This window comes from Lissotriton vulgaris, chromosome 9, assembly GCF_964263255.1.
Source record: "Lissotriton vulgaris chromosome 9, aLisVul1.2, whole genome shotgun sequence".
NCBI lineage: Eukaryota > Metazoa > Chordata > Amphibia > Caudata > Salamandridae > Lissotriton > Lissotriton vulgaris.
This window is the reverse complement of record NC_141697.1, coordinates 976,495,268-976,518,963: the sequence shown is the minus strand read 5'-3', so window position 1 is coordinate 976,518,963 and position 23,696 is coordinate 976,495,268. Positions and strand designations below refer to the sequence as shown.

General features: G+C 47.6%; 1 protein-coding gene across 1 annotated transcript in view; it reads right to left on the bottom strand.

The window, feature by feature from the left end:
- Positions 1-23,696, bottom strand: part of FANCD2 (FA complementation group D2) — a 1,101,131-nt gene that overhangs the window by 514,440 nt on the left and 562,995 nt on the right. The window contains exons 32-33 of the mRNA XM_086938826.1: positions 11,350-11,468; positions 1,020-1,130 (exon numbers count right to left, since the gene is read on the bottom strand). Of these exons, the coding sequence (XP_086794952.1) occupies positions 1,020-1,130; positions 11,350-11,468 (230 nt within the window). The remainder of the gene's footprint in view (positions 1-1,019; positions 1,131-11,349; positions 11,469-23,696) is intronic.

The following is a 23,696-nucleotide window of genomic DNA, read 5'->3' as shown; positions in this document are numbered from 1 at the left end:
TGACTTGCTCTTTCGGTACTGAGCCGGAAGGGGGAGTGTTGGAATCAGAGTCTTGGTGCCTACCGTGGCCAGATGGCAGTGGTGGCCCAATAGCCTTTTGTTTACCGGACACTGGTTTGGTGGGTAAAGGGGGTTTGGTACTCACAGCACCCTGTCCAGCTGGATCGTTGTGGGACTCAAGTTCAATTTCCTGAAGGGAGAAGGTCTCTTCTTCTTCCATTGCCGATGCTTCCATCTCTTCTTGCTTGATATCTTACCCGAAGATATCAGGGGTGTCATTGATACTCTGCTGCTGCATGTCTCTTCGTCGAGCCCGGTGATCCCGCAGAGTCTTTTTGGATTGGAACGACCGACATGTGTCACAGTCTTCCTCCCTATGTTCCGGGGAGAGACAGAGGTTATAGACGTTAAACTGGTGGGTGGATATTTGGAGTGGCATCGAGGACAGAATTGAAGTGGCGTCTGTTCCATAGGCAGAAACGCTGGGTTTCAGTTAGAAGTCAACCGAGGAAACAACCTAGCCACGAAGGCCGCTGTTAAAGATTTCTGACAAAATAGTTAGAGTATCATAAATTTCAACATGATAAGGTGGAAGACGTGATCAAAACAATACAGACGATGGTAGAGTGTATTGCGCACCAAGGGATCCCGACTGACGGTTTCGAATCGGAGAACTGCAATACACATTCAAACCTGAAGGCGGAAAGAAAACAATCTAACATCGGAGTCAATGCCCATGCGCACTATCACCGAAAGGAGGAGTCACCTTACCTCGTGACTGGAAAAGACTTCTTCAAAGAAAAACAACTTGCAAACATCCGGACCTGACCCAACACTAGAGGGCATGAGTATGCAAAGCATGTGTATCTACAGCACACATGCCTCAAACACTATGCCATTCATCTAACATTTAAAGAAAACAAAGCGTACACTTATGTAGTATGCCTAGAAAAGCAACCAATATGGAACATACTACATTGAACCGCAGCTACTAAAATCCTATCAAGTGCATACACTACCTAACCAATTCTTCCATTGACAGTTCAGCTTCCTTTTCTTTCAAACGTCCTGCAAAGACCCCGATGGCCGACTTCCACAGCTTACGATTTTCATGTAGAGAAAATCCATTCCTAAGAAAGAAATCATATTTGTTTCAAATTTCGTTTAGCTTTTTTTCTTGCACATTGTAGGAAAAACATTAATTTGAATAAGGGGACTTTACCAGATTCACTTCTACCAGAAAACAAGAGTAAACAATAGGAAGAGTTCAGTATAGATACTTCTGTACTGTAAACGGACAGCACTTATCCTATAATGACAACTAGATGATTTGCAACATATTATGAGCCGAATGGTGTTGTACACGAAGAGAGGGAATACAGGCAAAAATGCATTTACGTAAACCTATCATCCAAACAGCAAAAAGATTTATTTGTTAGTTTTCGTGGAAGACCATCAGTTTTTCCAGCTCAGATCTTAAGAAGCATTCTTCAACTTACAAAGCAATGAAATAGGAAGTTAATCTTACGTCCACACACTATCTTCTTGATATTGATTTTTTTAAACATATTTTTATTGCCATTTTACCGTTCACAATAACAAAGTACATTTGGATACAGTAGGTTGGATTGCCATACTTTCTGTTTACCATGTAGTGCAGTGCTATTCATATATCGATTGGTTCGTTGTTCTGGCAACCGTGAGGTGCCAGATCCAGCTATTGCCATGTAGAACTGGGGTCCAAAAACTGGGGGGTGTCCATGGAATTCCGAGTACTGTTGTCAGGTGAAGGAGCGAACGTTGTATACACTTTGGTCGGTAAAGCTGTGCACTGCTAGGGATGATGGGGTTAGTCGGACGTGTTCTGACTTCTGGTCCTCAGGTGTGGTGTGGTGAAGCTTATGGTGCTATGTACTAGTGGTTCTGCTTGGACGTCACAGGGGGGGATCCAGGGGGTGTGCTTGTGAACTGGGCTGGTAGTTGTGAGGTCGGCGATAAGTGCGGTGCGCCATTTGGGTTGTCATGGGGCGGGGACTGTTTAAATTGGTGTAATAGAAGGGCCCTTTCCATGGAGATGGGGAACTTGCACATCCCTTTGACCTCCTCCTCCCGTAGTGTTTCTTCCTCAGCCGCTGCCCATTTGTGTACTACTCCCACCCATGCCGCGGTCGGGGGATCTGTGGGGGCAAAGTCTAATTCTAAAAATGACCAATTTATGATGATATACGTGTGATTAACTTGTGCCACTTTATGTGAACTTCCATTCGAAACCTCAAACTAATTTTCCAACAAACAGCTCTAAAGTATCACTGTGATATAAACATCAAACGTGAATAACATCTGTATGTATGTACTTGAATGAATGAATGAATTTCTAAAGCGCACAGCTACTACGAAAGTGTCCCGGCACTAAGGCAGGCGGGCAAAAAAAGGAGAAAATGAACAACCCTACATTTTGAACAAATGTGTTTTCAGTTGCTTTCGAAATATGTTTTTCTCTGGAATACATCTGAGTGGAAGAGGGAGCTTGTTCCAGTACTTGGCTGCCAAAACAGAGCAGACAGAACCACCCCACTTCTTCTATTTGGTGTAAGTAACAGCCAGCAACTAGGCAGACTGTAAATGCAAAGGTCTTTTTGGACAGTGTAGGAAGGTAGGATCCTTCTGGCATGGTTACCCCCACTGTTTGCTTGGTGTCAGTGTGTTTTCGACTTAGTCTGTTGGGATCCTGCTAATCAGGACCCCAGCAACTGTGCTTTCTCCCCGTCAGTACCTCCACAATTAGCTTTTGCTGTACCCTTGTAAGTCCCTAGTATATGGTACTAAGGTGCCCAGGGCAAAGGTATACCACGGGTCTCCGATGCGCTGCAGCATGTATTGTACCACCCATGGGAGTCCACTCAAACGGTGACTACAGGCCTGCCATTGCAGCCTGTGTGAGTTGGTGCTTGCACCTTTAACGATAGATATAAGTTTTCATATATCTGATGTCACTGCACTTAAAATCATTTTAGACATATAGTAGTCATCAGTCATTACGAGATGTCCAACGATATAGTGGCTGCACCGTACGTAGTCATGTTTGCTATCAAACATGTTGGAATCATACCCCAACACCGATTACAGTGTTAGAAGTATGATCCCATGTACTAGGGGCTCCTTGGGGGATTTCCTGTATTCCTGGTACCACGCCTGGTATATATAAAAATAGATGTATTTATTCTAAACACCTGGTGTGGTTCTTTTTTCATCTGATCATTCATGAGATTATAGACTGGTAAAACAAGCTGCCTGACATTCCTTCAAGACTTAGCCTGAAGGCTGCTCTCCACAGCTACCACTAGGATAGCTTTCTATAAAGGTACCTCCAAAAGAGGGGCAGAAAGGCATCAACAGCCTTTGCTGCATACCATGCCATAAATTTAGTCCATCTACAGGCGTATACTGGTTTAGTGAAGGGACGCCTGGCTGCCAAGATGATGTTACAAACTTTGGGAGGAAGGTCCAAAGCTGTCAAATGTCGCCGCTCACTCGCCACGCAAGAAGGTGGAGGCTGGACAGGTTCTGGCGGAGGAACGTCTCCTGCTGCGGTACCAGAAGATCCTCCTGAAGAGGCAGTCTGATCGGACGATCGATGGCCATGCTCAAGAGCTCGGAGTACCAGAGGCTTCGTGCCCAGTCCAGAGCCACAAGAATAACTTGGGCCCAGTCGCGCCTAATCTCCTTCAGCACTCTGAGCAGAAGTGGTACAGATGGAAAGGCGTACAGGTGGCCGCAATTCCACTCGTGACGAAAAGTGTCACGAGCGAGTGCTGAAGTATGAGTTACCAACCTTCGGTAACGATGTACTGGTATAGACGATTCTAGCTGCAGATGCCTTCACCTAGAATTAACCCCAGGCGAGAGACTGGATCCGGAAACTTTTTTGCCACAGCATCCCTGCGCGACCGGGGCGAGCAGCATCACGCGACTCCGCCCAGGTGTGATCCGGGAACATGACATCAGCGAGGTCACATAAGCCCCACCGCGGCGGGCCTACGTCAGTTTTCTTCGGAGAACTTTTCCACACCACAACGCGGAGCCACCAAATAAAAAACTGTGGGAGCATGGGAACAGTGTGCGAAAGAGTATACAAAAAAGAACCCCATAGAAACAGTGCAACACTGCAGTGTTCAAGGGCAGAGAAAGAGGGGAAAAACAGAATAGAGCCCTGAGCAGCCACCCAACCAAAATATAGACAGCAAACCCCCATCTCTCCCCCGGAGACAGGGAACCTGCGTAAAAGTCATGTCACACGTAGCAGGCCGACAATCACCCCCTGAAACAAGGAAGGGGAGGCAGTCCCAACAGGAACAACCAACCTCCCCCCACCCCAGCCTAGAGGACCTCGAACCCCAAGAAACAAGGGTAAGGCACGACCAGAGAGCCCCAACCCAGAGGTGGCAGAGGGGCTAGGCCCCTAGCAGCAAGAGGAAGGGAGGAAGGAAAAGATGAGAGGAAACCTCCCGACCTCGAGCAGCCATAGCAGCGGGGCATAGGAACACCAGAAGCCCCACCTTCCCAGAACCACAAAGGAGGGAAGAACAGCAACCAGACGGAGCCACCGTCAAGAGCAAAAGAAGATACTCACCGAGGGCATGGCCCCCACCAGGAGGCGAGTACCAAGGACCAGCCCAGGGGTGCTCGCAGAACGGCGAGGAAGGGCAGGCCGTGAAGGAATCTGCGGCTAGAATGGTCTCTACCAGATACATCGTTACCGAAGGTAAGTAACTCGTAAATCTGATAGAGACTACTACCCGCAGATTCCTTCACGTAGAATAGATACTCTAGCAATACCCACGGGGAAGGAGGGTCTGCAAAAGGACCCCACCAGTCTTGAGAGGACAGAAGGGCCACAGGGGACCAGCCCTGTAGACCAGAGAGGCAAACGCGCCCCTACCAGGTAGAAGGACCCCCACAAGTCAAACGCCAGCAGCCCCAGAAGGGATGTAGGAGAAAGAAGGAAGAGTGGAGGCCCATACACTTACAACAGAGGAACCAAGGACAAGTCCAGAGAGGCCGAAACACCCCACTCCACCCCCGGGGCAACCGAGCTGCCAAGGAAGTGGTGAGCCCACCCGGAGGGAAAGCAACAGGCAGCCAAAATGACAGCTATAACCATAAGCCACAAGAAGCATGAAGGACACTGAAGCAACCCAGCTCTCAGCACAAGAGCAGGAAGGAGAGGAATGGCCAGACCCACCACTACAAGGGCCAGGCACACAACCTCAAGAAGCAATAGCAACATACAGAAATGCCATGGAGAATGGGCACCCGAAGGCAACCAGCATTCCCCAGCAGAGCAGAGCTATATAATAGCTGCCACTACCCCACATAGGGTACGGTAAGTCCCAAAACACAGGAACCCTCTTTGGAATTACTTCCGCAGCAGAGGAGAAAGCGAAAGCACCAAGGGAAAAAACAGCCCAGCAGAAGGCTTGACATCAGCCCAAAGAAAAACAGAAGGCCTAATCTTAGTGCCAAGTCTGTGCAACAATTCCAGCAAATACAAACACACAGGCAACAAGGGCTGTCCAGCAGCCAACAATGCCAAAGTCCCAGCAAGGAGGACTCAATGGCCAGCAAATACCACCTACAGCAAGGGCATCCAAAAGGTCCAAATCCAGCTCAGTTTAGCAGTCACGGAGGAGGGGAAGGAGGAGGAGGCGAATAAGGCGGAGGAGGAGGAGTAGGTGGTGGAGGAGGAGGGAGCCCCGCCAGGAACCTCTGGATGGCAGAGTTGGCCGGAGCATGGAACAACAGGCTGCCATCAAACGGAAGATTAATGAGCCGCTCCTGAATATTCTCCGGGAACACGCTGTCCTGAAGCCAAGCATGACAACGGAGGGCTACTGAGGAAGCCATAACCCGGCCCAACACCTCCGAGACGTCCAGAAGCCAAGCGGGACGGGCAAGGGCCAGACCTGAAAGCCAGAAGCCACCGAAGAATGGGGTACCTGCCGCTCCTCCGACGAGCACCTCAGCCTCAGAAAGGGCGGGCAACCACCCTTCGACGCCACGCGTCGGCCAGTCTCCGGGAAGAGGACACCAAAATGTAGCCAGCCTCCGTAGAAGAGGGAGCATCCAAAGACGAATCCGCTGCACGACATCTGTGTGGAGCCGTGGAGTCCGCACCATGAGGTAGGACGCCAGCAACATCCGTTGAACATCTCTTGCCCTCCCTTCCGGAGAAAACCCGGAATGCTCTTGAATCTTTGGTATGAGATGAGCAACAAGCTGCCATACTTCATCCACTGTGGTATGGATACCACGGATTCTGTTGGTCAGGCTGTGACCTCTTCTATAGCTTTACATCGGTGTGTATGGTTGCATACTTCCAGATTTTCGGAGGCTGTACAAACTACTTTAATTGACATGCCGTTTGATGATGCCTCCCTTTTTGGTGCCCATGCGTACTCAGCTTTGGAACAGTTCAGAGATTGTCATGGTACGGAATCTTTATTTTATTGGTGTACAAGGTTCGTCTGGGTCAATTTTTTCCCCCTTGTTAGGCCCTTATCGGCCTTCATAAGACGGAGAACTTCTTTCCCTTCATTACTGGGTGGAGCAGAGAGTTGGAAGTGGATCGGGTGTCCCACCAAGCCGAAACATGAAGAGCGCGATGAAGCCGAGCAAGAGGGGCAAAGACCAAACCAGAGACAGAGGGAGCTGGCTAGTGGCAAGGAACAGTCCGGACCCACCAAAAAAGCAAGATGGAGTCACCAAGGACTCGGCTGGAGCTCCTCATCCGTCGGCTGGTGAACTTGATGTGCCCTGGGTCCCTGCCAATCAGGTTCCCAGGACCTGTGTTATTTCCCCCAAAATTAACTCACCTCAATTGGCATCTCTGGCCCAGGTCAGCCCCTGGTAATAGTACCACAGGTACCCAGGGCACTGTGACCAGGGAAGACCTCTAAGGGCAGCACCACTTACTGTGCCACCCTTACAGGCCCTGTACCATTACACTCACACACTGCTTTTCCAGGCTGCGTGTTTTGGTGCAGAACAAAGTGAAGAGTCGACACGGCACACATCTCTGTGTGCCATACCTACAACCCACTGCCCTGGCGTAGATCAGTCAGCCCTGTAGCTCGTGCACTATACCAGCGGTGAGGGTACAGGTGCATAAACTACATTGTCTAAGTCCATTCTTAGACTTTGTAAGTGCAGTGCTGCCATTAAGAGTATATGGTTTTGGGACTTTGTCATTACGAACTCCACAACACCATAGTGGCTACACTGAAAACTGAGAAGTTTGGTATCAAACTTCTCAGCACATTAAACCCTCACTGATGCCAGTGTGGGATTTAATTAAATATGCACACAGAGGGCATCTTAGAGATGCCCCCTGAAACACGACCTACCCCCAGGGTCCAGGCTGAGTGGCTCCTTTCAACTGCCACCACCAGACATATTTCAGGACCCCTGGGTCGAGAGCCTGCTGCTCTCAGGGGCCTGAAACAATGCACATCTTAGGACTAGATGCCAAGCCTCCCTCCCCCAGTAAGGGCAGGGTCCACGAAGGGGAAGCTTTAAAGTCTTGCCGCATTTGTGAGCTTCCGCAGGACACTTGCTGCTTTCAGCAAATGGTCCCCACTGGTTCTGACCCCCACTTTGGGCGGGAGAACCGGCAGGAAAAACAAGTGAGAAAGAGAGGTGTGCCCACCTCTGCCAACTTCACCCCACAGGTGGGGGAGGCGAGGTAAAGCACAACTCTCAGTCCCCGCCATCTTGCAGATGGGGGGACCCAGCCAACCAGGGAAAAGGTTATGCCCCCTTACACTGGAGGGTGGCATTATAGGGGGGTACTCACCCCAGGGAAGGGACCCATTGGCCCCAGCCTTTTACCTACCTGTAAAGCCCCTAAATCCAGTATTTAGGGGCACCCCTGAACCTTGCTTCCTCAGACAAGAATCCACAAGAAGAAAAGAAGAAGAAGGACCGAACAGCTGTGCTGAAGCTAACAAGAGGAAGACGCCTACTGACTTGGCCCCAGCCCTACCGGCCTGTCTCTACCTCGAACCTGCTCCTGCGAAATCCCAGTGTGTCCTGCAGCCAACCACCTCGAGAAGCCCGGAGGACCTGCCTGCCTTCCGTCCCAAAGACTTTGTCTGCCGTGAACACCGGATTTGTTCATCTCCAACCTCTGGCCCTGGCTGGAATCAGCAAATCCGCCCCACTCTGCACTCACCGTCCACGGCCCGAGCTCGAGTGGCCAAACACCACGTGGAGGTCCCCCCAGCGATCATGACCTGAGATCCAGTGATCCCTGACCTGCCTTAAGCCTCCAGCCGACGTCTGCAGCCTAAATCCAGAAGGTCCCCCCAACCACCACCAGGAGCTGGTAAGAAGATCTGACCCTAAAAGGCACCCCTGCACCAGACGCCCCACGCCACGGTCTTGGGTGGCCCAACCAACAGTGCCTAGTCAACCCCCAGCATCCCAACCTACCTCTCAAAGTGGTGGTCGCACCCAGAAGACCTTCATTCCTGAGCCTGCAGTGCTTTTGCAAACCAGAGTCTCCCCATTGAAAGCTACAGGGCTTCCGACGACAAAACAGCACTCTGCACCCAGTCGCGCCAGTGCCACTGAGGGTGTATCGTTTGTGCTGGCCAAAACTCCCATTTGCCTTGAGCTTAAGTCCAGGAGCCTGCTCGTCAGCAGCCACCAACCGGAGGCCCCTTATCTCCCATTGGATAACATTGGGCCTCAACACTCTGCACCCGGCATCCCTAGTACCGCTGAGGGTGTACCAAGAGTGCATCCTTGACCCTGGAGGACCCCTGAGTCTTACCCCAGAATACCAACTCCCACAGTACTTACCTTTGAACCGTTAACACTATTTCCTCCATAGGATAAAATTGACTGTTTTTCTATGAAATGTTTCTAAGTGTGGAGTTGGAAAACCAAAGAAATCCTTGTAAAATTGTACTGAATAACAAAAACGATTTTACTTACCTGTTTTCAGGAAATATTGTAAGAAAAGTATTCTAAAGAGTAACTTACCTGTAGTTTTACTATAAACCCTATACAAAGTATATGTATTGTATTTCCAAAGCATTGCATTTCTCAGTAACAGTAATGTAAATCAAAACAAAGTGGATATACAATTGCAGTTCAAACTGTGTTACACCTGTATATTTACTGCAAAGTATTTATCACTTACATGTGCCAGGCTTGCTTTGTTCTAGAAAATTAAATAACTAAAAGAATATTTTTTATACAAAAACAATTGGTCTGAAGTTCAGTCTTTGAGTGTGAGAAATCATCTGCTAATTGAGTGTGTACAACAAATGCTTAACACTGTCCTCTGATAAAGCCTTATTGCTCGACCACACTACCACAAATAGAGAGTAAGGTGCTATATAACTTTACCTCTGCCTACCTTTGGGGTTCCACTGGACTCTGCACACTTTACCTCACTTTGGTATAGTATATACAGAGCCAGCTTCCTACAACAGGAACCTGGAGGAGATTCTAAGCCACTTGCCTCACTCAAGTCAAGTAACCAGCTAGCCTGCATAGGTAGTGGAACCGTGTGTGAAATGGGAAGGGGACAAACCACACCTTCTGTAGTACCACCACAACCATGGACCCCAGAAGGAAAAACCAGAGGAAGGGAGTCTGAGACGGTCGGCCGCACTGGGGTAACATTCGTCGCCATAACCGAAGCCAATCGACACCAAGAAGGCGATGCCTCGACGTCGGAAGGAGAATCGATCTGCGTCAACAGCACCACCATCGGAGCAGTCAGTAAAGAGTCTGACGCCGACATTGGAGTCGGCAGGCCAGAAGCGGAAACCGAAAGTGGAGCCTCAACAGGCTGTGCACTGGTGTTGCTAAGGTGTCAGAAACAGGAGGCTGACCTGAAGCCAAGGGAGAACCCACCAGCTAGGGCATAGGCACAACCTCACACACTTCCCTGTGGCCCAAGGGTGCTCTAGAGGTAGGTGATGACCCCAAAATAGAACAAAGAGATTGAGAATATTGCTTTATCTGGGTCAAAGACACCCCGGCCCCAAGATAGGTGGGAAGAAGCAGGCGGACTCATGCCCAACACTTCAACAGAAGAGCTCAGACTAGCGGTAAGTGACGAAGGCGGGAGGTGCCAATGCCTAGACTTACCTCTGGACGTTGAAGGGGAATAAAGCCCGCGACAACTACTCCTAGAGGTGCCGTGCGGTTGGTCTGTAGAGCGCGTAGGGGACTGAGGGCAACAAGAAGATTTTGATGACTGTGACATCGGCGCCGTAAGGAACTTCATGCAACGTTCTCTTCGGGCCTTCGGTCGGAGCGGATGACAGGAGTCGTACTCGTCAGAGTGCTGGTGCTCACCCTGACACCACATGCAAACCGAGCGAGGGCCCGTGGCAGACATTTATTGTCCAGAGAACTCAGATGGCTTAAACCCAGAGGACATTGAATGAAGGTAGAAAAAGGCACACTGCTCTGTCGATGAAAAACGTCAAATAGGCTGAAAACAAGCAGAGGAACTGCAGTATAGATCTGTGATGCTAGCATAGAAAAGAAGGAACTAACATCAGCGCGTCCGAGGAGGGCTTATATGGACTCCGTGGACACATTTAGAGGACGTCACATTTAGGAGACAACGTCGCTATAGAGCTGCTCGACTCCCTCTACCAAAGTGCACGGATACTGCTGACAAAATTTCCGGATCCAGTCTGGTGCCTGGGTTGGATTCTAAGAGAAGGAATCTGTGGCTAGATGGCTCTATCAGATTACCTCTTTATGTAGTTATGAATCTATATATTTATTACTTTACTCGAATTGAAGAAAAACAAACTTCAACTCTCTCCAAATTACTACTTGATGTCTCATCCTATACCTCTTTCAATATATCCTCTACCTCCACTCTGACTCATCCTAGACCTCTTTTTACTACTATGATTTACCAAATAACCCTTTCTAGACTCTTCCCTCCTCTATCGCTCCTTTGACTCATCCCAAACCTCATTTTAGTACTATGATCTCCCAATTGACACTTTCTAGACTCTAACCTCCTCTATCGCTCTTTTATCCTATTCAATTCAACTAACAGGTTCAAATCTCCACCGCTCCATTTAACAACTTAAATGTACATATTCCAACCCACTACTAATCCACTTTGGGCTCCAAAGTATTGTGCTATGCACCTAAAAGCACTTAAACACCTTGTCAGGGGTAGTAAACACTCTTAAAATTACATATGTCAATTGTACAATTGTTTCATTGGGTTAAACAAACATTTTTAAAAACATTCTGTTTTTCACAGTTTAGCCATGAAGAATTTGACATGCAAGACTAACTCACCAAAGAAACATAGTATGGAAAACCTGCAACAGCAGCTCATAACAGAAGGACATGAAGTGATGCTCTTTTAAGTCAACGCCAAGTGCATCCACAACACCATGATTTTCTGTCATCAAAGTCTACAAAATAGAAAACAATATGTAGGATGAACATTTATATACTCCCTGTTCTATTGAGTTGTTGATCTGTAACTGCTCCTAGTCTTCACATTTCTGTAGCTTTTTGTAAACATGATGAACTTTGCACCAAACATGTACTGGGAATTTATGAATGCATCCCAAGTTATATGGAAGCCTGAAGACTATTTGGACACAAAAATGGCTGTAAACATAGAAAACTCTGCCAAAGCTATTTTCTAGCGAAACAAAGAAGTCCACAAGTCCTCACAACCATTCCTCATAAAACTACTTACTGCATTCATCCCCCACTTTAAATTCCAACAAATATTTGCAATGGAATAGGTTTCGCATTTGCGCGAGTTAGAGCTATTGGTGCTGTAACTGTTTTTCACTTTTGTGTTTTGGAGTGGAGTTGATGTATGTGATGTGTAGTGGATTGGCATGCAGTGGAATTATGTGGATAGCAATTATTTGGTATTTAGCGTGTAGGAATTATGTGGAGTGGGATTGTGTGTTATGGAGAGTAATTATGCGGTATTGTATTTTGTGTTGTGGATTGTTATGTAGTGGAGTTTAATTATGTGGCGTGAAGTTAAATTTTGTGGTGTGATGTGGAATTATGTGGTGTGGATTGTATGCATGTGGTGTGTTATGTAATTGTGTTGAGTTGTATTATGTGGTTTCTTGTTGAATTATGTGGTGTATAAAGGAAACATGTTACGTTGATTTATGTGGCGTGAAACTGTGTGGCAGTTGAATGAAATTATGCTGATAGGAATTATGTGGCTTGGTGTGGAGTGCATTTATGTGGATTGTAGCTAAGTGGTATAGATTGGTTCTAAGTGGGGTGTATTTATGTAAGAGTGAAAAAATATATGCACTCTAGTGGAGTGCTTCAGACAAGAAAAAAGCAGTTTCCTAAAAGTAAGCGATGTAATGACACAAGTAAATTAGGAATGCTCCAGGGGAGGAACATACACAGAATGGACAAGACAAGCCATCATATAAAAAGCATGGAAATGAGTGACTGTAAAGTCAACCAATGGTAAGCAGTGGGCTTGCTGCAAGCCCCTTTACTCTCTTGGTAAAACCACTATCAGACAGCTGTACAAGTATGTATGTATGAGTAAATATTTTTAATAAGTGCAAACCCATGTTTTGTAAATTAAATGACTTCACACTTGTAAAAACTTTATGAAAGATTGGTATACATTTAGTAATATGAAATAAAGTAGCTCTTAATAATATACAACGTTATAGGGCGAGGTGAAATAGTATGTGAGGAGAAAGGAGGCATTAAAAAAATTACAGCAAAAGAATAAGCATTATGCATAATATTCCAGGTCTGGTGACTTAGTGGTATTATACAGCTGTTACAAAAATATGTGCTTCACCTCTCCCAGAGGTTTGAATCCTACAGGAGGTCAGCTTAATAAGTACCATTAAGGTGCATACATAACAATAAGCACCTATTATTGTGTTCAAAGATAGCTCTAGGGCTGAGCATGTGCCATACAATTACAGGGTATGTGTTATTAATAAAATGCACTATTTTATTACTTAAAAATAAACTGATCGTTATTAAGTTTGATTTTAACAGAACCAACGTGCATGTTGAAAAAATTACTTACCTTCGGTAACAATCTATCAGGTAGAGACTTATTCTAGTGCTGATTCCGTAACTTGTGAACTCTCCCCTGGCATCAGACTGGATCAGTTAACCTTTCTCAGCAGTACCTCTGCACGCCGGAGGGTGCCGCCGCATTGCTCCGCAACAACGTCGACTCCGGATGTGACATTAGTGAAGCCATATAAGTCTCCTCCAGCGCACTGATGTCAGTTTCTTCTTGAATCTTTGCGCGCCAGATGCGCAGAGACACCAAAGAAACTTGCAGTGGAAACAGTTTGATAAAAAAGAGAAATAGGAATAAAGGTATGGTAATACCAGATATTGAGTTTTGAGGGAAAAGGCTAAGAAAGCAATGAAGCACAAGCCATGTCAAACATTACTCAGTGGTGCATAATACAGCCTACAAGTAAAACACCTTCCACGCCACTGAACATATACCAAAGGAAAATTGATGGTATGGCAAGACCCAAGACAATCCCACCTGGTCTGGAGAGTCCCACCATAACATAGGTCAGAGACAGTGGAGTTGAAGAACAGGTGTTGAAAGGAACAACCACTCCCACACTATAGGCCGCTCAGTAATGAAAATGAGTGGAATGACAACTCCAAGACCAGACCTATAGGTCGTTCGCAGAGTGAGGAGGATGGGTGGGGGCGCTAAGGAATCTGCGGCTAGACTATGTCTCTACTAGATACATCTTTACTGAATGTAAGTAACTTGTTCATCTGATAGAGACATCTAGCCGTAGATTCCTTAACTTATGAATTAGATACCATAGCTATATGCTTAGTGTTAAAACCGACTAGTCCCACTTGGGAGTAGATAAAAAAAAGAGACCAGGCTCTTTTATATAAAAACGTGGCAAAGGCCATACAAAAATACCAAGAAATATTGCCAGCAGAAAATAATATTCCATGTATATTGCATAGAGTGCACGTCCACCCGTAGGCATTTTAACGCTAATGTACAGATGTGAATTGGTACCCAAATTAATGGTATCTATAGTATTGATCTAATTGGATGAAAGGCTGAGTGGACCCACTGGAATGTGAACATATGACCAAGAGGAGGGGCAGAGCTCCCCGCAATGCACACAGACTACAGAGCTACCAGATCTAGCTAAACAGAAGACAGCATCTAACTTGGGATAAGGGAACTTGTGGACCAGAGGAGCCAAAGACAAACAAATGTATGGGATGAAAGCACTAAGAAAATAAGAAAAAGTGCAAAGGGATCCTTCCAACAACCACAAGATGAGTTAAATCTTACACCGCAAGTTGAAGAAGAAGTCCAAGGACCAATAAAGAGGAACAGATAAACCAGGCAAGGGAAACCAAGCCTGAAGAGAAGTAGGATGAAATCCTAAACAAAAACATCTGACAAGAGTCAGAATGCAGAGAGCAAATCCCCTAGGGCAAAAAAAACCTAGGAACGAAAAAGAAGCATGAGGGATCCTGTCCTGCTAAAAGCAAAAAGAAGGACCACAAGAACCAAGTCACCTAGACCATGCAGGATAAGGCCCTAGAGAAACAGCATACACCAAATGATAAACAGAAGTTCTTCTGTGGAGAAAAGCTCTCCCCCTGTTTTCTCACCTCTTGTTTTGGGGGGCGGAAAAACAAAACAGTCATTGATCTGGATATCGAAAGTGTAAGCAGTCTAGATCAAGAAGATCCAGCACTAAGTGTGCGTATAGGCCTGAGAAGAGCAATAATGTAAATATGTAACAACCAAAACACCACCCTACTAATAAAGATATGGAGGTGATCTGTGACGCAGCCCCATAAGACACGGCAACTTCCAAAGGGCACTCTGTGTACACACTGAGAAACAGAACTGAAACCAGCCCAAGTCCCAAGCAAAATAATAGTGCAAAAAGGAGACACTCCTCCAAGAATAGTGCGGAACAACATTGGCTACTAGAAGTATCCCAAAAAGCAAGTACTCCCCAAGGGAATGAAACATGAAAGAGAACACATGTAAAAATACACGGAACTTAGAAGGTCAAGATGAAGAAACAAATAGACCTCTGGAAGCTACCCAATGGGATATCCAGGTGGATAAATCACCCACAAGACAGATGGGGGAAAATGGGGGAAAACAAATCTGATCGTAAGGCCAACAAGCACACATAAATATACACATAGAACGGATATACACATATATATATCCTCAAAGGAAGAACATGTCCATACAATGATCTTGCGACAGCCATAAGGCATAGAGGATAACAGAACATAATAGAAAGGGAACAGTACCTGGAAAGCCCAGGCTGTCTTCCATCCAAATACCAACAAGAACCGACCCTGCTGAGCTTCTGAATCGGACAAGAGTGGGTGCAGTCAGGACGGCATGGCCGTAGGCAACAAAAGTCTCCATGGAGACACCCAAATCCAACATCAAGCCAGAAGAGGCAGCATAACGCAATACAGGTGGGTGTGACCAAAGCCACAAGGTGGAAACATTCTGTATCCCACAGGAGAAGAGCAATCAACCGAAGCGAGAAATTAACCTGAAGTAATGAACAAAATGCCTCAAGTAAAAGTATGCCTCTATTGTAACAATTGAATTGTATGTCTCTGCATGGAAGGATGCAGAGGAAAAAAGTTCCAAAGGAGTGTAAACCAAAAGCTGTGTACCATTACACCTGATGGATACATAAGGGTAGGACAAGAGGCTACCAAATAAAAACCGTAAACTAAGAAACAGAGCTTCCAATGTAAAAATAGGGCAGAATTAGCAGAATCCTAGAGCCACAGTCAATGAAAAGAAGAATGGGCAATAAGTCCAAGTGACCGATATTACATAAGGATGAATTCAATCTCGTGATAGAGGATTCTTACAACAAGGTGCATTCAAAAACCCCACCTACGAGTAGGAAAGGACCACATTTAGAGTTTCAAGAAAGACAACTAGTCACCAACACTAGAACAACCAAACAAAACAAGCATTGGAAAGTTTGAGCTATTGGTATTGTAAATGACACTTTTTTTATTTATGTGTTGGTTTTGAAAGTAGCAAAATTAATAGCTTTGTCAGTTACAATGTCAATAGTTTTAACTTTTGCAAATGTGACACCTATAGCATTTGTAATGCAATGTGTGTTGTATTTACGTGACTTAGATGTCTTGATATTACAAATAACAATGGCTTTTAATTTTGTAAATAATTAATACTTAAATAAAAGTTATAGTAATTTATAATGGCAATATCTTAAACGTTTGTAAATAACTTTTGTGAAGATTATGTTCAGTGTATTTTATTGTGACGAAAATCCAAGAACATTGCATTTGCACCTACACACACACAGAGCCACACACATATAGATGTGGTGGTGGTGGATCTGGGGGATATGGTGGTGGTGGATGTGGTGGTGGTGGTAATGGTGGATGTGGTGGTGATGGTGGTGGATGTGGGGTGGATGTGGTGGTGGATGTGGTGGTGGTGGTGGAGGTGGTGGATGTGGTGAAAGTGGTGGTGGATGTGGTGGTGGATGTGGTGGTGGAAGTGATGGTGGTGGGTGTGGTGGATGCGGTGGTGGATGAGATGGCGGATGAGATGGCGGATGAGGTGGTGGATGTGCTGGTGGATGTGGTGGTGGATGTGGTGGTGGTGGTGGATGTGGTGGTGGTGGAAGTGGTGGTGGATGTGGTTATGGATGTGGTGGTGGTGGATGTGGTGATGGTGGATGTGGTGGTGGATGTGGTGGTGGATGTGGTGGTGGATGTGATGGTGGATGTGGTGGTGGATGTGGTGGTGATGGTGGATGTGGTGGTGGATGCGGTGGATGTGGTGGTGGTGGATGCGGTGGATGTGGTGGATGCGGTGGTGGTAGTGGATGCGGTGGTGGTGGATGGGGTGGTGGTTGTAGTGGATGTGGTGGTGGGTGTGGTGGTGGTGGTGGTGGTGGATGCGGTGGTGGTGGATGTGGTGGTGGTGGATGAGGTGGTGGATGAGGTGGTGGATGTGGTGGTGGATGTGGTCGTGGATGTGGTGGTGGTGGATGCGGTGGTAGTGGATGTGGTGGAAGTGGTGGATGTAGTGGTGGATGTGGATGTGGTGGTGGTGGATGTGGCGGTGGTGGATGTGGTGGTGGTGGATGTGGTGGTGGTGGATGCGGTGGTGGATGTGGCGGTGGTGGATGTGGTGGATGTGGCGGTGGTGGATGTGGTGGTGGATGCGGTGGTGGATGTGGCGGTGGATGTCATGGTGGATGTGGATGTGATGGTGGATGTGGTGGTGGTGGTGGATGCGGTGGTGAAGTGGTGGTGGATGTGGTGGTGGTGGATGTGGTGGTGGATGTGATGGTGGATGTGGTGGTGATGGTGGATGTGGTGGTGGATGTGGTGGTGGTGGATGCGGTGGATGTGGTGGTGGTGGATGCGGTGGATGTGGTGAATGCGGTGGTGGATGTGGTGGTGGTGGATGGAGTGGTGGTTGTAGTGGTTGTGGTGGTGGGTGTAGTGGATGTGGTGGTGGGTGTGGTGGTGGTGGTGGATGTGGTGGTGGTGGTGGTGGATGTGGTGGTGGTGGTGGATGCGGTGGTGGATGAGGTGGTGGTGGTGGTGGTGGATGTGGTGGTGGTGGTGGATGTGGTGGTGGTGGTGGATGTGGTGGTGGTGGATGTGGCGGTGGTGGATGTGGCGGTGGTGGATGTGGTGGTGATGGATGTGGCAGTGGTGGATGTGGTGGTGGTGGATGTGGTGGTGGATGCGGTGGTGGATGTGGCGGTGGATGTCATGGTGGATGTGGATGTGATGGTGGATGTGGTGGTGGTGGATGCGGTGGTGAAGTGGTGGTGGATGTGGTGGTGGTGGATGTGGTGGTGGATGTGATGGTGGACGTGGTGGTGGATGTGGTGGTGGATGCGGTGGATGTGGTGGTGGTGGATGCGGTGGATGTGGTGGATGCGGTGGATGTGGTGGATGCGGTGGTGGTGGATGTGGTGGTGGTGGATGGGGTGGTGGTTGTAGTGGATGTGGTGGTGGGTGTGGTGGGTGTGGTGGTGGTGGTGGATGTGGTGGTGGTGGATGTGGTGGTGGTGGATGCGGTGGTGGATGCGGTGGTGGATGAGGTGGTAGATGAGGTGGTGGATGAGGTGGTGGATGAGGTGGTGGATGAGGTGGTGGATGTGGGGGTGGATGTGGTGGTGGATGTCATGGTGGATGTCATGGTGGATGTGGAGGTGATGGTGGATGTGGTGGTGGATGTGATGGTGGATGTGATGGTGGATGTGATGGTGGATGTGGTGTTGATGGTGGATGTGGTGGTGGATGCGGTGGATAATGGTGATGGTGGATGCGGTGGTGGTGGTGGTTGTGGTGGATGTGGTGGTGGATGTAGTGGTGGTGGGTGTGGTGGTGGATACGGTGGTGGTGGATGTGGCGGTGGTGGATGTGGCGGATGTGGTGGTGATGGATGTGGCGGTGGTGGATGTGGTGGTGGTGGATGTGGTGGTGGATGTGGTGGTGGATGTGGCGGTGGATGTCATGGTGGATGTGGCGGTGGATGTCATGGTGGATGTGATGGTGGATGTGGTGGATGCGGTGGTGAAGTGGTGGTGGATGTGATGGTGGATATGGTGGATGTGGTGGTGGATGTGGTGGTGGATGCGGTGGATGTGGTGGTGGTGGATGCGGTGGATGTGGTGGATGCGTGGTGGTGGTGGATGTGGTGGTGGTGGATGGGGTGGTGGTTGTAGTGGATGTGGTGGTGGGTGTAGTGGATGTGGTGGTGGGTGTGGTGGTGGTGGTGGATGTGGTGGTGGTGGATGCGGTGGTGGATGTGGTGGTGGATGAGGTGGTGGATGAGGTGGTGGATGAGGTGGTGGATGAGGTGGTGGATGAGGTGGTGGATGTGGTGGTGGAGGATGTCATGGTGGATGTCATGGTGGATGTGGAGGTGATGGTGGATGTGGTGGTGGATGTGGTGGTGGATGTGATGGTGGATGTGATGGTGGATGTGATGGTCGATGTGGTGTTGATGGTGGATGTGGTGGTGGATGCGGTGGATGTGGTGATGGTGGATGCGGTGGTGGTGGTGGTTGTGGTGGATGTGGTGGTGGATGTAGTGGTGGTGGGTGTGGTGGTGGTGGTGGTGGATACGGTGGTGGTGGATGTGGTGGTGGTGGATGTGGTGGTGGATGTCATGGTGGATGTGGAGGTGATGGTGGATGTGGTGGTGGTGGTGGATGTGATGGTGGATGTGGTGGTGGATGCGGTGGATGCGATGGTGGTGGATGCGGTGGATGTGGTGATGGTGGATGCGGTGGTGGTGGATGGGGTGGTGGTTGTGGTGGATGTGGTAGTGGATGTAGTGGTGGTGGGTGTGGTGGTCCTGTGGGTTCCATAAGGGTTTGTGACAGAGAAAAGATGATCTTATTTTAATAACATACACGGACCTTCAACCTGATTGTTGCCTTGGTAACGGACGCCGCTGAAACGCTGCTGAAGGAGCGGTGGTGGTGGAATAGGCAGAATCCTGGTGAGGAATCCCAGGGGCAGACGGAGGATGGAGAAGGACAGCGGGTGGGGATAGATCCGGGGCAAGGGGTGAAGGGGTGGCATATCTAACATTACATCCCTGAGTGCCAAGCATTGTTGTACATTACTGTGCCAGAGTTCAGCAAGAAACGAGATGTTATTTAAAAAAAAAGTTACCCTTACCGTGCGTATGCATATAATGTAGGTGTATCGATGTTTATTCAGAAGTTCAAGTTTGCCGGCATGGTAGACTAATACATTTACAGATGTTAGTATCGTGCGTATATAGGCTAATGGTCAGGAACATTAACTTAGGACTCTGTGTCAAAGAACAGTCACCGCCATTGTGAAATGGTGTAAAACGATACAGCATAGCGCTGCATTATAGCTCTTTCAAGTTCATTACATGGAACATTTGTATAATAAACACAATTGAGTAATAAATACAATAAAGGGTGTGGGTGGTAATTGTTCCAGACAAGCATGAGAAAGGCTAAATAATGATGCCGCAGCACAATGGAGTGAGCATAGGAAGAGGCCAATGGAACAAAAACAAGCTTTGCTCGGACTAAAAAGGAAATGCTAACAGGAAATAAACAAAACATAACAGTAAATAAACTAAACCAAACACTGAGTTGAGTATCCAGGTAACGTAAGAGGAACTGCACTAGCTATAGATGAGGAGCAGAAGGGTGAAAGTAAAGATCGCAAGGATAGTAAGGAAGGACAGGGTATTGGTAATGGTGCAGCAGACAAGAGAGGCCAAGAAGCTCATCTCAGTGGGTGGCTGAGCGCCGTGAAAGCAACAGGTCTGAGCGGAGGGCAGTGCCTCTTTCTGCTTCACTCGAAGCACACAGGCAAAGAAGGGGGTGGGGTGGGGGGGGGGCAATGCTGCGTTTGTTCTCAGAGGGTAGGGGAAGGCCCCCAAACGTGAAGCGGGAGGGGGAATACCCAGAAATACTAGTAACGTACATGAAATTAAGTGTTCTAAAATAAAGAGTGTGCAGTGCACTCTGATGTACATACAGCACTGTAAATTACATCATGCATTGCACGTTAGGTTGTACAGGGCTGTGAAAGTCCACCCATCCAACGTGAAGAGATACGGAGCCCTGCTACAGTGTGGTGGCAAAGTGGGAAATAAAAAGCAACCGACAACAAGGGAGGAGTTGCACATCGCCGAGCAGAAGTAAAGACCCGTGTGTTAAAGGGCGGTGCTCTGTTGTGCAAGCAGCTCCAACATAGTGAATATGACGAGCCGCATAAAAAAAACAAGCGCAACACTCTCTCCCAGGACGCCAGACGAAGGGCCGAGTTCAAGTCTAAATAAATAAAACATTTCAAAAAGGCACACACACGAGAGATGAGTCATGGGGTACTTACAATTTTCAGCCTGATAGTCTGGCACAAACTGCTCGTCATTGTCAGGTACCTGAGCTGAAGAGAGAGAGAGAGAGAAACACAAGCATTTGCGATGCAATAGGTCTCGCATTTGCGAGAGTTTAGGCTTTTGGCATTGTAAATGACAATGCCATTTATATATGTTTTAAAAACCAACACATAAATAAAAGGCATTGCCATTTACAATGCCAATAGCTCAAACTGTCACAACTGCGAGACCTATTGCATTGCAAATGCTTGTTGTTTTAGTTCTGACGGCTAACTTAAGTACAACAGCCAGTGTTTTAAGATTGTGTACCTTGTAGAATTAATGTCTGTTTTGTTTTTAATCAGCAGGTCAGGACCAGCGGGGGTTCTGCTTTGCCCTTTTTTCAAACTAGAATACTAGATACTTTTTCTGGCAATATAGTAATGCAGGTCTCACAGTCTTGATCTATTATCCTTGCATCCTAGAATTTTTGGTGTCACAGAGGAGTACTATGTTGGGCCATGGAGTAGAGCATGTTGATGGGAGGCCTTAGAACTGTGTGCTCATGTTAGTGGGTAGCAGGTTGGGCTTTGGCGGCACTTAAAGATCTGGTAGGCGTTCCTATGCCAGTGGCCCACTGCTAGCAGTTAAGAGCTCACATGCGCTAGAGAATTAAGTGCGGCGCTACTGCTGGGTAGTATTTAGTTTAAAGTTGCACTTATTTTCTTGCTTGATCCACATTGCTGATGTATCAGATTCGAGACCCAATAAGGATAACAACTAACCTGATTTCAATCAGAATAAGGTGCAATAAAAGTGGTTTGCTTGTCAGCGCCCAGTGATATAAATTAGTCTCACTTCCAAAATGGAATCTCAGGTCCTCACACAGTAGATGAACCCTAAGCGCTGGTGACCATCGGAGCGCAATGTAGATAGCTAGTGAGTGACTGGACATGCAAGGCTATACAGCCCCCTGATGTCACCAGTCTCACTGTCTGACAGCAATTAAAATGTTGAGGTAAGTGTAAAGGTCACACTTGCTTGTCAGGAGGAGATTTGCGTGTAACTGAGTCTCCAGGTTAGAAAGCAGGTTTTTGGAGTATTACTGAGATTTTTTAAGCATCATTTTAATCCTAATAAACCCATATAATTTGGCAGCCGCCATTTTTAATTTGATCTTGATGACATGCACTTATGGAATATGCGATTGTAAGTGTGTAAATGATCTAATATGTTTAGAAGAAGCGGTCGCCATTGTCCCGCATTATTATTATTTTTTTTTTAATTTGTTTTTATTGTTGCATCAAGTAAACATACTCAGCAGTTCAGTCTTTGAGAGGTGCGGCGTCAACATTTCGCCACATTCTATCAGAATCGCAACATTTTCTTTTTTTTAAATTAAACTACAAATAACATTCAGGTGTATAGCTTGGTCGCACTGAAGCATGTTAAGTATACATCATCATTCTAGTTATGTCAGGCCAGCGGCCCATTGTCACCACCCACAGGGAATCTTACCATCTTCTACGCCAGACGGGCGTGGGAGGACCTAAGCAGCCCGCACCCATACCATCCTGTCCCTCCCGCACTTCCACATTTACTCTTCATCATCCTCCTCCTCTGAACTATCTACGTCTTCCTCTTCCGGTAGTGGTTCACAAGGCTCCCCCCTGTAGGCGTTCCATGGCAGCCATATTTTGTTCCATTTACGCGGATTTGCCCTCTGCTGATATACCGCCCGCTCCACCACCATGAGCATATCCATGTTTCTGCACCATTGTGTCAAAGTCGGCATCTCTGACGCCCCCCATTTTTGCGCTATGTCTCGCTTCGCTAGCATCATTCCTATAACCACCCATTGCCTCCCTTGTAGTGTCAGGTTGGTCGGGCCCCATACATTTAGCAGACAAATTCTAGGATCAGGAGTGAACAGGAGTTGTAGCGTCTGGGCGACCGTGCGTGCCACTCGCTTCCAGTAATCTATTATGTTCGGACAGGACCACAGGGTATGGAACAGCGTTCCCTCCTCCCCACAGTTTCGTAAGCAATACGGGTGATCTGCCCTTTGGAATTTGTGTAGGGTGGTGCGTGTGTAGTACACTCGGTGTAGTATCTTGAATTGTATCAGTCGGAATCTTGCTGAAATTCCCGCTTCTCTAGGCGATGCCATTGCGGCATTCCAGTTTGCCTCATCCAGGTCACCAACATCATCCTCCCATTTCACTTTCAGTTTCTGTAATGGGTCAGGCAGGTTATTCACTAATTTGCGATATGTGAGGGATGTAGCGCTAGCTTCCATGTAGTCAGTAAGTAGTCGGTCTTCTAAAGGGGCCGATTCTGGGACCTTAGTGCCCGGTGTCAGTACACCCAGTAATGCATGTCTAATCTGTATGTATCGATACGTCTCAGTGGTGCTCAGCTCATACTGTTCTCTCAGAGTGTCAAACGGAACCACCCCGTCTCTTGTCCACAGATCACCCACCGTGGGGATCCCTATAGTGTCCCAGTGGTCAAATCCTTTACTACGTCTCAAGTTTCCCAGTGACCTGGAATCCCACAAGGGCGTAAGCTGTGTAATTACCCCCCCCCACTTCAGACGAGATTGAGCTTTATGCCACAATGTTACAGTGTGCTTAGTCGGTCCGATCAATTTTGCCGTCAGGCCTCTGTTATAAAGCGGGGCCAGAAGTGTATGAGTGCCAAGCTGCCGTCTGTCCGCTAAGTACGCCGGGTCCTCCTGCGGTGC